Source organism: Seriola dumerili, unplaced genomic scaffold (assembly GCF_002260705.1).
Source record: "Seriola dumerili isolate Sdu_G_001 unplaced genomic scaffold, Sdu_1.0 BDQW01000302.1, whole genome shotgun sequence".
Taxonomy (NCBI): Eukaryota; Metazoa; Chordata; class Actinopteri; order Carangiformes; family Carangidae; genus Seriola; species Seriola dumerili.
Window position 1 is genome coordinate 434,987 of NW_019174557.1, and position 13,519 is coordinate 448,505.

General features: G+C 41.1%; 1 protein-coding gene across 1 annotated transcript in view; it reads left to right on the forward strand.

Moving 5' to 3' along the window:
• LOC111231502 (receptor-type tyrosine-protein phosphatase delta-like) overlaps positions 1–13,519 on the forward strand; it is a 61,711-nt gene that overhangs the window by 16,187 nt on the left and 32,005 nt on the right. The window contains exons 4-9 of the mRNA XM_022758607.1: positions 5,175–5,363; positions 6,690–6,698; positions 9,103–9,120; positions 10,870–10,980; positions 12,219–12,230; positions 12,781–13,050. Coding sequence (XP_022614328.1) covers positions 5,175–5,363; positions 6,690–6,698; positions 9,103–9,120; positions 10,870–10,980; positions 12,219–12,230; positions 12,781–13,050 — 609 coding nt within the window. The remainder of the gene's footprint in view (positions 1–5,174; positions 5,364–6,689; positions 6,699–9,102; positions 9,121–10,869; positions 10,981–12,218; positions 12,231–12,780; positions 13,051–13,519) is intronic.

The window sequence follows — 13,519 nt, forward strand, 5'->3', positions numbered from 1 at the left end:
ACACACAGAGTCCTGTCAGTCATGTCTCCTTGTCTCCCTTGGCTCTGTAAAGATCTCTCTCTCGTGATTGACTGACTGTCTGACTGTCTGACTGACTGACTGACTGACTGACTGTCTGACAGCAGGGATCCGGTGTTAAGGTCAGCCGGCTTAATTACTGTGGATTAGAACCAGGCTAATTGAAATCTTGGCTTCTAGTAAATGGCCGTGATTGGCAATGGCTGAAATAGTAATGAACTCGAGAGCAATTATGTGCTGTAGGATCCAGTGTACAGTCAGATACTGTATAATTCATGAAGTTGAGGGTGTGTCTGTTTGAATGAATCAGAACGGGGCTTGAGCAAAGTACTTGGGTCCAAAAAATAAAGTTGTAAATTGGAAATATAAAGTTGTAAGTAATTTACATCCTTAAGTTTTAGTACTTTTTTTTTTTTTTTTACCATTGGAGTCTGCTGTCAAGGTATGTGCTAAGACCTGGTAACATTGACATTCCTACAGTGAATGGAAGAGGGAAAGGAGGTTGTAAACAAGCCCGCAGTTATTAAAACCAAATGAAAATGAGTTCAGCAGGGTGCAAGAGAAACGTTGGTAACATAAGTGTGGTAGGTCAAATTTAAACCAGAAAGAGAGTCTGTAAACTATTGTTGATAATTACAGCAGACAGTTTGGATAATAGTTTTACTTTTCCCATTCGTTTTATCTTCCAAATAAGTTTAGCCCAGCTGGGGCCAGCTGCTTCTTGTTTTTCACCCCATCTGACTTCTTTTAGGGACGTCACTATGTTCTCAAATCTCAAAGCACTTAACTTAGTCTCACAAATGTTATGATTAACGAAGAATTATGAAAAAAAAGAAGAAGAACAACAAAAGGGTCAAAACTAAGAACGTAAAACCTAGGCTGTTTTAAACTTTATTATTTTACTAAAATTTATCCTTTAATTATATTCCTTATAATATAGCTATACATTCCTACCTATTATCATATAGTCTATATAAGAGTAAACTGGTGGATAGATAACATCTATAAATTCTGTTGCAACCTCATGATTAGGTTTAGCTCACATTTTGTTCCGCCTACTCACAAATACAGTTTTGACAAAAGATTGTGCATGTCATTAAATGTGAATTTAACAAGACACAAAGCAAACTGTGGTTTCAAAGAAGAGCAGAGGTGAATCAACACTGCTCTGACACAGTCTTAAGAAATAAGTGACATAAGAATCAGAGTCTTACTGTAGCAAAGGAGTATTGCATTGGATTGTAATATATTAGACCGGTGTTCATTTTATTGTATATATCCCTTGTACTGTTTATCCCCTGACTCAGTCCTGAATGACATTAACAGGTTTGTTTGCAGGTGCACACGTTACACTTGGACTTCTAATACAGCAGCCAGCTCATGCTTTAGTTCCCATGATTGTAAGACCAGACTTAACTTGCAGTCTTCCAGATTTATAGATGAAAAACTCAGCGAGCATGTGTGTGTGTGGATTTCATTTTGGGCCTCATATAAAGAGGACAGTGTTCGCACAGTGGTTCCCATGATTATGAGACCGGGTTTTTTTATGAGCTGTGAAATTATCTGGATCACTCACAGTGGAAACACTGAAGTGGGAGCACGTCCAAATGAAACAGTGGGATGTGTGGAAGGCTCCGTCAACGAGGGAGTGTAGGGTTACGCATCTGCTCTGACCTCAGGGGGTTCTTAACTGTTACTGTTCAGCGACACAGTCTCACACACACACACACACACACACACACACACACACACACACACACACACACACACACACACACACACACATGTGGGAGCAGCTTTGTCCCAAACACACTTTGGTGTTGCTTACACCTGTCCCCATGATGGATGGTGGAAGGCTAGTTATGTGCGTGTGTTTACTTGTGTGTGTGTGTGTGTGTGTGTGTGTGTGTGTGTGTGTGTGTGTGTGTGTGTGCATCATCCCATTCAATCAGCCCTCAAACGCTTTCACTTCTATCACTTCACACCTTGTCAGGTTTAAATTAAAAAAGCTTGTGTTTGTTTTTGTCTGCACAAGGGCATGTGTGTGTGGTGTGTGTGTGTGTGTGTGTGTGTGTGTGTGTGTGTGTGTGTGTGTGTGTATTCGTGCATCTGCAGAGTGCATGTGCATTTCTTGTGCTTTTGGCTGTCTATGTTTGCATGCACACTTCTGCCCGCACATCACATGTGTGCAACTCTTCTTTGTGCACGTGTGAGCGGTTGTATGATGAGTAGCATTCTAACTGTGCGTCCTCAGTGCTCAGTTAGGTGTCCCACCCCAGGTAGATGAAATAGAATGCATTATTCCTGCCTATGAGGGCTCGGCTTTGAAGTAAGCGTTTGCATAATGAAAGCGGAGAGAATCAGGATTGTTATGCTGTATGGGTCCCTTGTGCTCGCCCTCTCTTTCCGTCTGTTTTTCTCTTGCTCTCTCCCTTTGTTTTCCTTTCTGTCTCCCTTTCTTTGTCTCAAACTATTCTATTCTACTGTGTTCTCTTCTACTCTTTCTCCTTTTTTTTGCACTTTTGCCCTCCTTCGCCACTTGCCCACACAGACACACTCATACACACAAACACCTTCTCATCTTGTTCTCTTGGTTTATCATGTCTGTGTTTCCATTTGTTGGGAGTTGTGATTGATTGAAACCGGAGCTGTTAAAAGGCCACACACGCGCTCGCGAAGCCAGTGTCTCACGACCCGTCGGCTATGGTTCGATGGGCTAGTACCAGAATTAGCATCTCCTTGGTGAGGTTCAGCGCTAGGATTTCCCGTTAATGAGGCTCTCTGTGGTTGAGAAGGATAAAGTCACAAGGGATTCTGGGTAAAAAAAAATAAAAAAAAAGATGGGGGAAAAATTAAAATAGACTACATCACAAACACATGCAGGAACACATGCTCCTTGCTGGTCTGTCTTTTTTTAACCATGTCTATCTTCATCCACTTTTTTATGGATGAGTCATGAATCTGACATTTTACTTGCAGTTTCAAAGTGCAGCCTTGAACAAAGTTAAGAATTTGTTTCTTAAAAGCTGATTTGCTCTGAACCTATTTGATTCCAAGAATGAATACAGTTATCTTTTCAGTTTCAGACTGAGTTCTGTCGCCTTTGATTCCCCCACCTCCTCGAAGCATTGTCCCCTCCCTTCTCTTAAGTCTCCCACTTGAGCTGAATGAAGTTGGCCCGCTGCCTTTGATTTCCTCTATCACAGTGGAATGACTCTTCATGTTTGATTTAATTGCCTCGGAGGTCTATGGTATCACATTTGATTTGCCATCCCAAAAGGGTGCGAGTCCCAGTGGATGTGTCTTTATTGGACTCGTCTATTTGATTTTATGCAAGGGGTGAACTCCCAAAGAGGTGTGTGTGCCATAGACTCAGCTGGACAAAAAGTGTTGCTGAACTGCTACTGATTCCCAGCAGAAAAGAGAGTATTTGATTTTCAATTGATTCTTATTCAAAGAGTGGTTGCCCAAAGCTTTAGTGAGGTAGTTTGTCAGATGGAATGAAATGTTACTTATTCTATTTGACCTCACTATTGGATTGTTCAAAAGTCTTGCCTCCAGGCTTAAGACTCATGCAAAACATATTTTGACTCTAAATTGAATCTAAATTTGGCTCTTGCATTTGACCAGCCAATTTCCCTCCAAACCCTTTCACAATGCAATAGTTTCTCTGGGAAGTTCAAAACCTGTTTGGTGTCAGTTCAGGGCTTATGTTATCTCTTATACTGAACACAGACTATCCGCTTTAGTCGTGCGGTGCCTCAGATTCGCAGGTAATAGAACTCAGCTGACAGGTTCATTTAAAGGGATAGTTTGTCATCTTGGCAAATACACTTATTCGCTTTCTTGCTGAGAGTTACTGAAGATGAGATGAGTGATACCACTCTCACATCTATACAGTAAATATGAAGCTAAAGCCAGCTGGCTTAGCATAACAGAACACAGCAGCCTGGTTGGGCAGAGTGGAACAGAATCTGCCGAGCAGCACCTCAAAAGCTCACTAATTAACACCTTCATATCTCGGTTGTTTAATCCACACACAAACTAAGTGTAAAAAATTGTAAAAAGCAATCCACAGTTACAATAATGGAAAAATTATCTCCGCCAAGACTTTTACATTATGTTGCATTCATTGTAAAAAAATATTCATTTACATGAACAGATATGAACTTTTATCACAGAGCAAAAAGTTTCAGTCTGGTTGTAATGAACTTGTGATTGTGATTTTGTTTCGTCTGTCATATCAGTCACTCCATGTGGAGCCTAAGAAACTCACCATTTTATATCTACCTAATAAAATTTTAGTAGCCAATCTGGCAACACTGACGACAAGCATTAGTAGCTGGAAAACTGAGGAAAAATGATGTCAAGTTAATTTAAAAATTGTCTGTAGCCATGACAAGGTGACATTATATAGGCCTACTATAATGTGAAAGCTGAAAGGACATTTCTATGTACACGGCTTTGTGTGAAATTCCCCTCAGGGTGAAGCTGGACATTGTAATAGGAAGATATTATCCTCCTTTATCCTGTGTGAAAGGTAGTTCTTACTAATCCTCCTACATGAGGATGTCCTACTGGCTTACGCACAGAAGTGACACAGTATGCCGGTGATTCCAAACCAAGGGCACTTGCACAACACAAGCTAGTTCTGCAGTTAGCGGGCGGTATGTAGGAAAGGAACTAGAAATAAACTTGCGGATATGATTACAAATTGGTGGATTGTTGATCTTTAGTATATCTATTATTCACAATAACCAGTAAACTAACAGCTACGACGTTGGGTGAACAGGACAGTGACGGTGAGACCTGAGCACCACTTGCTGTGATGGAAATAATTTGCAAATGAGCAGAGAAGTCAAAATAAAATTCATGATGACTATAAATGTGTTAACATATTCAATTCCTGCCACTATAAGTGGTACTAGTAGTAAATTCACTTAAAAAAAAAGGACAATCTACTTTTCTGTGTTGAATATTTAGAGTTAAATAAGATTCACTTTAAATAGAATCCATTCATATGGGCGTATTTGAAACATGGAGAGTCAGAGAGATGAAAGTGTGCTTTAGCTGTGGGAGTAGAGCACAAAAAAAAAAGGTTGTGAACCACTGCTCTGTGCTACCAAGCTGAAGATGTGTGTTTTTGATCTTTGCAGAGGACCAGCTGCCCTCGGGGTTCCCCACCATAGACATGGGTCCCCAGCTGAAAGTGGTGGAGCGTTCTCGGACCGCCACCATGCTCTGTGCTGCTAGCGGCAACCCTGACCCAGAAATTACCTGGTTCAAGGATTTCCTGCCGGTCAACACGTCCAATAACAATGGACGAATCAAGCAACTCCGCTCAGGTAACCAATTCTTTTGTCCCACTGTTCTTTCCCTTTCCCTTCAATCCTGGCTTTTATTTCTACCTTAAGGTTTCTTCCCTCCTACTTTGCTTTTATCCCTCTTACAATGTCCGCTCCTCCCTCTTTCTTTTCCAACCTGATATATTTTTTATTCCTCCGTTCCTTCCGAAGTTTTTGTTATTTTTGCCCTCGTTCACCCCTTTTCTTATTGCTGTTCCACACTCCTCCTGCCGTGGTTACTGGCTGTGTTTCTCAGCTGCCCCTCTCTGCTGCTGCTGCTGCTGTGGTATGATTTGACTGTGTATGGTTTCCAACCCCTCTAAACTCCTCAAGGCCTTTAAAAGTGAACTCCCATCTTTTCTCTGCAAACTCTCTGAGGTCTTCCTGTGCAAATCACCATCACGAACGGTTTAATTTTTCACTTACTAAAAACATTATAAAATATTTGTAACGTCACGCATCACTGCGCTCCATGTCTCTAGTCATATCTCAGCGAATTTCTCCACTGACAGAATATTGCAAGGTAAACCCAAGTGATGGTGGCATGTACTGAGGGAGTGGCCTCCCTAAGATAGCTCACTGCTGTGACTAAACAATCAAATAACCTTTGGTTTTTCTTCTTATTTCCTGGAAAGCGTGTCTTGCGTGGGTGTGAAATTAACTCACAGACATTGTATCCACGTTTTTTGAGGAAATACAGTGACAGAATTTGTTCAATTCAAAGATAGATTACTAAAAACACACACAGAATAGAATCTCTTCAAGTCAACCCACTCAATCCATTTCAGTCTGTTTTTCTATAGCCACAGTAGTGTGTCAAATCCCAACTTGTTATAGCAAAGTCCCCTCCCCTCCTCAGTCCTCCTTCTGCTTTCAGGGACCAACTCAAAACCCCAAACCTCCCTTTTCTTGTGATTGGATACCCAGCTCTCTTCTTTACAGACAACAACCTCTTTGCTTCTGTCCCTGTTTTTTTTTGGTTAATTCTCTGGCTCAACCCTCAACAGCCTGCTCAGACTCCCTCTTTGACCTTTATTTTTACAGAAAGAAAAAAAAATGAATCATGAGGATTAGAAAAATTGTTACAACTTAAAATGTCACATATTTTAGCCTTGTTTCTTCTGTGTAATGATTACAAAAAATGACTTTTACGATTCTCATAAGCACAAAGTTTTGTGTAAATAATCAATATCCATCGCTCTTTTTTGGAGTCTCAGTGCTTTTTCAAGGTGTTTCTACTAAGTCAACTCCTCTGTGTAACCAACGGTCCGATTGTAATGCCATGTCTATGCTGTTTCTTTTCTCTCTGTATCTTTTTAACCACAGAGTCCTTTGGTAAGTGCTTCTGTTCCAAGGCCCACACCCTCACTGTCCACTTTTCTATATACTGTTCACTAATGTTGCTACTGATGCTGCTGCTGCTCACCTTTGCAAATGTTGAGGTGTTATTAAAATGCATGGCATGCATTTTACTAACAGTCACACACAAAGATAATATGAGGCACAGATGCAAAGACACAGAAATACACACTCAACTCTGCAGACAACCATACATTGTTTTGGTTAAATGAATATACTGTAGATGCTACAAACAGGATGTAAACACACACGTGGACATGCATACACGTACAAACACTCTCTCACACACACACACACACACACACGCATCTCTGTCACCCTTGAGGTAGTTGACCTCACCCTCACCTGTGCACCTGCAGCCTTTCCACACCCAAAGAACTGCAAATAACTTTATCCTCACACTCACCTATTTACTTTTCCACTCCTTCACTTATTCAATTATTCTGTCCCTCACTCACTCACCCATTCACTCACTCGGTCATTCACTCACCCACTTACTCTGTCCGCTCTGCTGTATAGAGTTACCAGTCAATAAGCCATCAGCTGTAGATGGCTGTCAGGTAGGCCTCTAGTGGAGCCACTGGGAGGAAAGCAATAGCTGCCAGGTTTCAGACTTGTAGACTTGTGGCCGTCCAGTGTAGTAGGTGGACTATATAGTAAACTCGGTCACTGTAGTGTAGAAAATAGTGGTCTGCTGTGGACACGTGCAGCGTTTTTTACATGAGGGTGATAGAGCCAGACGAAGGTATGGCAGTTCAGAAAAATCCACTCTTCAATTCTTTTACACTGTTATTTAATCATTTTATGATATTTGGTAATTTTGCCATAAAGTGCTGTAATTTTAATTTCTTTGACAACATTCACTTTCTCAGTGATTTTCTTCTTTTATTATAGAAAAGATACCTGGGATATACAGTGGTGTGTGACCACTATAGCGTAGATGTTTTCCTGTTAGTCAATGTTTCCGTTAGTCGATTAGTGAATGACAGAAAATTAGTTTGAGGCAATTTTGATAGTTGATTAATCAATTAAATAATTTTTCAAGCAATAATACCAAACAGTATGTGCTCCCAGCTCCTTCAATGTGAGAAATTACTGCTTTTTCTCTCTTTTCTCTCTTTTGTTCCTTCATAGACTGTTGCACAAAACAAGCAATTTTGTTTGCAGTTTGAAAAGGCATCATATTGGGCTCTGGGGAATTGTGATAAATTTTAACTACTCACTGACATATTATTGACAATATTATTTACTGAGAAAATAGCAGGCAGATCAAACAATAATGAAAATAAACGGAAAAACAGTAGATGAAATTGAGAGACCAAAGTGTGGTTTACGTTTTCTATTAGCTACGATGTCATTTGCAAGTACCTCCGTCGTTTCAAGTGTTAATTGTAAAACATATAAATTTGTTTTGCAGCCCCAACACCAAACACAACAGTCTATTGTCTCCGTCCTCTTTCGTGATGAACCTCTCACAGTTTGCCTGCTGATGGTCGATTTAAGATATTGAGTCCACGAACACACCCTTGCTCTTTGATTCTGAGGGGCTGAGACATCGACTTGACATTTACTGCTGATGCTTTAGATTGTTGACAATTTCTTCGCTGTCACACTCGGTTGTGGCCCCGATGGAAGGATTTTGACTCGATGTCACATTGTCTACCTTTTGCCAGTTACACACCAGAAAAACAAACAAAAAAAGAGATACAAATACAGTTAAGGGAAAATGTCATTTAAAAAAAAGCAACAAAAAAAATGTTATGTTTATGTGTTGGAGGGTGGATTTTTCCTTCAGGAACATTTACACAAACAACAGTAATATGTGTTTAAATACTTTAATCGATACACTGTTCTACCAGTTGGATTAAACCTGGGTTTGACCTACATGGAGGACAAGAGCAGGTTAAGACTCAGGGCAGTTACGTCCACATCTTAGAGACCCAGCTGAGAGCAGTGCAGACACTACCACACTCCTATAGCCACATCTGCCCCCGCTGCAAGTCAATGAATTCAAATTAATAATCCATCTCCTTATAGCTCTGTCACTCTGTCTCTCTAGTATCTGTCTTTCTCTTCTCAGGCTTATTCTGTCTTTATTTATTCTGGCTTTTTCTTTTATGCCTCTTCTTCCTCTTCTTCTTCTTCTTTCTCTCACTCTTTAAGGATCTATATTTTGAGTCTTTCTCTCTAATTTGATTCTTCTTCTTTCAAAGTTACCCCCACCCCACCCCACACCCAAACTCCCCACAGCCCCCCAACCCCAACACCCGCCCGCCCCCCACCCCAAGTCCCTCCCTCCCGTATCCCCTTCCCCTTCTGTGGTACTAACATTTTCTTCTTCTTTTCCTTCTCTAATCTCGTGCATTCATTGCCCACTCAGGTGGCACGCCCATACGAGGTAAGACTGCTGGGAGGACCAACATGACACAGTGGCCCGATTCCTTTTCAACCCCTGGTTCCTGCTTGTCTTACAGATCTTAAAAAAACAAATAAAAACAAAGCAGCTCTGGATGGGTTCATCAATATGGGTTTTAGTCCAAAAGACTCAAGACTCTGCCACATTGTTCAGACCCATCCAGCTGCTTCAGATCTGCAGCAGGCGCAAGAGGGGGAATTGGAATTGAGCAAGCAATTCATGATACTATGACTTTTAATCACCTCCCCTCTTCTCATCTTTCATCCTCTCTTCATCCTTTCATTTTTCCATCTCAGCCTCAACGTTCACTCTATAACACAGAAATCCATTGCTTCCTTCCTCGTCATATTGTGATCTCTCTTCTGTATTCACCAGTTTAACATCATTTAGCTTTTTACATATTCTTTGTTTCCAATATAAAGCATGATGAGTTTACGAACCTGTTTTTTTTTTTTTTTTAGTTGCCTAGTTTGAGGTAACAAAGCATACTGTCACTTTTACCTCCGTTTCTTTGCTTTTTTAAAAAAAAAATTATGACCTGATTTTCTTTTCTTTTTCTTTTTCTTTTTCTTTTTCTTTTTTTTTGGGGGTCTTAACCTAAGCTTGGCCCAGCCTGTCTTTGTACCTTGTCTATATTTGCCCAATCAAACGCCCCACTTTTGTTTTCCCTCCCAGCTGTTATTCGCTCAGCCTGAAAAGTCCAGATGGTGAAGACTCAGACACACTTGCAGACATTAGTGTGCTCTCACACACACACACACACACACACAAACCTGCACACACACACACACATGCATTTCTTCATGGTTTTTTACCATTACTTTCTCTTTTCTCTCCCATTAACGATAAAAAGCCCCAAACAACCACTTTTTTGATAAAGTTTTTATGGGCGCTTTTTTGCCTTACCACACCATCTTTAAAGAACCTCTGGTTGACTTTTTTGACAGTTTTTCTATTTTCAGGGAGCGAGAAAGCATCGGTCCCTTCCCAAGGCTTTGCGTATGTCGTTCCTTTTTGTTTTTTTATCTGTTGGCCTTGATGGAGGTCGGTTGATGTCTTTACCTCCTTATTGGGTGTGTTTTAAAATGACATCACACTCCTGATCCCATTGGTGGATCCGAAAGGGTTGGGGATGCCTTATTGCCATGGCAATATCTTTGTCAAATTTTATCATGAAAACTGAAACATGATTTGCTCCCTAATATAACTGCATCTCAATTTTCAGCAAAGAATTTTCTAAACGCTGTATTTGTGACTGGATTTCTCCACATTTTGGCTGCTTGGTTTATTTGTTTCTGCCTTGCATGAAGACTACATTCTCCGTTTTTGTAGGCTTTGTATCAGTGCTTTTTTTTTCTTTCTTTATTTTTTGTTTTTGTTGTCTTCCCATTTCTAAATCAGGAGGCCGACCCCTATTTTAGGCAGAGTCTTGCTGACAGTGGTAGAAACTTGCTAATGTCTCCCTAGACTTGGCTCCTTTTTTAGCCCCTTGTTCTTCATACAGAGTTCAGCCTGTTTTTGCTGAAAACTCAGTCTCATTTACCCTTTCTACAGTTTTTACCATTTGTATGTTGATGTATTTATGGACTATACCCAGTTATCTGATGTCGTCCAGTTTTGTGTGATTGCTCTCTCTTCCTCTCTATCTTTCTGTGTGATTCTCTCTCTCTCTCTCTCTCTCTCTGCCTTCTCTACCTTCTTCTCTTCCTCTCCTTCCCTCCATCCATCCAGGTGCCCTCCAGATAGAGATGAGTGAGGAGTCAGACCAGGGGAAGTATGAGTGTGTTGCCACCAACAGCGATGGGACACGCTATTCCACCCCAGCTAACCTCTATGTCAGAGGTAAGAGAGGGATAACAGCCAGCCACCAGCCAGTGCAATTAGAGCACTTAGGTGTAAGGATTACATTGATAATGAATGTGCAGTCTAGGACATCTTTTCATAGAAGATGTTCATACTTCTTTTTTTTGTTTCTTTTTTTTACATAGACACCTTCTGTTAGGAATGTGCGTTTATCATATTAATGTGATGTGATGCTATTAAACTTTCTGTGTTTTACAATTCTTTATCTGTAGAGTCATAAAACAGGATGGTTTTTAAATGAGAGCTCCTCCACGTCAAGTTAAGGCAGGGCTGAATGTTTCACTCAGGCTATTAATCTCTCTGCCCTCCCTTCTTAGCCTTTAGACCTCAGAGAAAAACCAAATCATTGTCTGGTTAAGACTTGTGTTTCTCCCCAAATCTGACAGGCATCTCACTTCCTCAGGCACTGTTTCCTTCAACACACACACACACACGCACACATACACACACGCACACACACACATACACACACACACACATACACACACACACACACACTCATACCCGCCAAATGTTTGCATCTTAGAGACATTTTTATTCCCAGGGCCTTTTGCTCTGTTGTCTGCCCCCAACTCCCCCCACCACCACCACCATCCCAACCCAAAAAAGAAAAAAGGAAAAAGGAAAAGAAAAAAGCTTTAAACAGCGTAGCATGCTTTTCTGACTCCAACATCACTCCCGGGGATAAGAAATAAACACACACACGACTGGGTGCACACACAAAAACACACACATCTATGTCATACGCAAAAAATATATAAACATATATATATATATATATATATATAAATACGCGCGCACACTCACACAGACACACACAAACAGCGCAGAGTCAGTGATGTGCGTCTAACAGTGCTTGCAGGGCCAGTAAAATCTTGCGGTGCTGCTCAGTGAGTGTTTGACAGGCGGTCTATGGAGACAGCCGCCAGTGGAAGCCTTTCACCAACACACTGGCCATTTATGGCCTCTGTTTTTATTCTCTCTTTCCTCCCCTCATTTCTCTCTCTGTCTCTCTATCTCTCTCTCTCTCTTCCCTTTTCTCTTTGGCTTTCCACTCTGTCTGTTGCCACCTTGCCATGCCCCTTTGTCTAACTTGTTTTCTCTCTCTGTCTCCTGTCTCTTCTCTGATATTTTCCATTTTCCCCTCCTCCTCCTCCTCCTCCTCCTCTTCATCTTCCTCCTCCTCCCGCCGCGCTCTGTCCTACCTCCCTCTGCAGAGCTGCGAGAAGGTTGGTATTGTAACGACTGTGTGGCTCTTTTGAGTCTCTCCTGAGTATTTGCTTTTCTTCCATTAAACTGCCATTTGTGTTTGTGTGTCTCGGCTGTTTTATGTGTGGTACTGAGGGTTTAAACCTGCCTGTACAGTTTACTCCTTTGAGATGTACTGTACTGTGCATTCCTCTCCTCTCTTTTTTCCCTGTGAGTGCATGTGTGTTTGCTGTGAGTTTTTTGGGTTTTTTTTTTTTTTTCCATGAGCATCTTTTGTGTTTCAGTTCATAAAATATTTATTGAAGCACACCTAAAAACACCATGAATAAAACATTTTGATATCACATGCGCCATAGTGGTGATGTATCAGACTGTCTGAATGCTAGCAGTCTTCTTTGAATGCCATAAAACTTCATCTCAGAGCACATGGCACTACAAAAAGATAATCATCCTCCAGCGTATAGACCCTGATTGTTATCCACTGTACTGCACTCTGCTGAACAACACTGTCATGAATTTCTAATCATCTGTCTCCTTCTGCCTTCCTGCTTTCATTGCCATCTGGTCCAGTGCGTCGTGTCCCCCCTCGCTTCTCCATCCCCCCAGCGGACAGCGAGATCATGCCAGGGGGGAACGTCAACATCACCTGTGTAGCAGTGGGCTCACCCATGCCCTACGTGAAGTGGATGCTGGGAGCAGAGGACCTGACGCCCGAGGATGACATGCCCATCGGCCGCAACGTTCTGGAGCTGACGGACGTACGCCAGTCCAACAATTACACGTGCGTCGCCATGTCGACGTTAGGCGTGATTGAGGCGGTGGCACAGATTATTGTGAAAGGTGGGTACATCAACATGTATGTGAGGAGCGGAGAGTGAAGTGATGGTTTGACCTTGCCTCGAGTCAGACTATTATATGACTTAATTCAAAAGAGCAAAGTGTTTTTAAGGAGACAATACCACAGTGCATTCTCTCTGTGTATGAGCACTTGATGTGCTGTGCAATTGAAGAAACACTTCCATTATAAAAGACACAAAAAGTCAAGACAATTCAAGTAATTCTCTTTCCTGAGTGCTTTATACATATATATACAGAATATATGAATAAACAGAGTAAATAATTTGTCACTAAAGTGAGAAATACAAAGAGGAAATAAGGAAAATTCTCTTTGTTACAATAAAGAAGAAAGACCTCTTCTAACTTCTCTTGTAATGGAAGAGAAAGGACAGACTTTTGCTGTTTTGTTATGTGTTTGGGGAAATTTTGATATTAAATTAATATTGTAGGAATTCTACAAGAAAATGGTCTT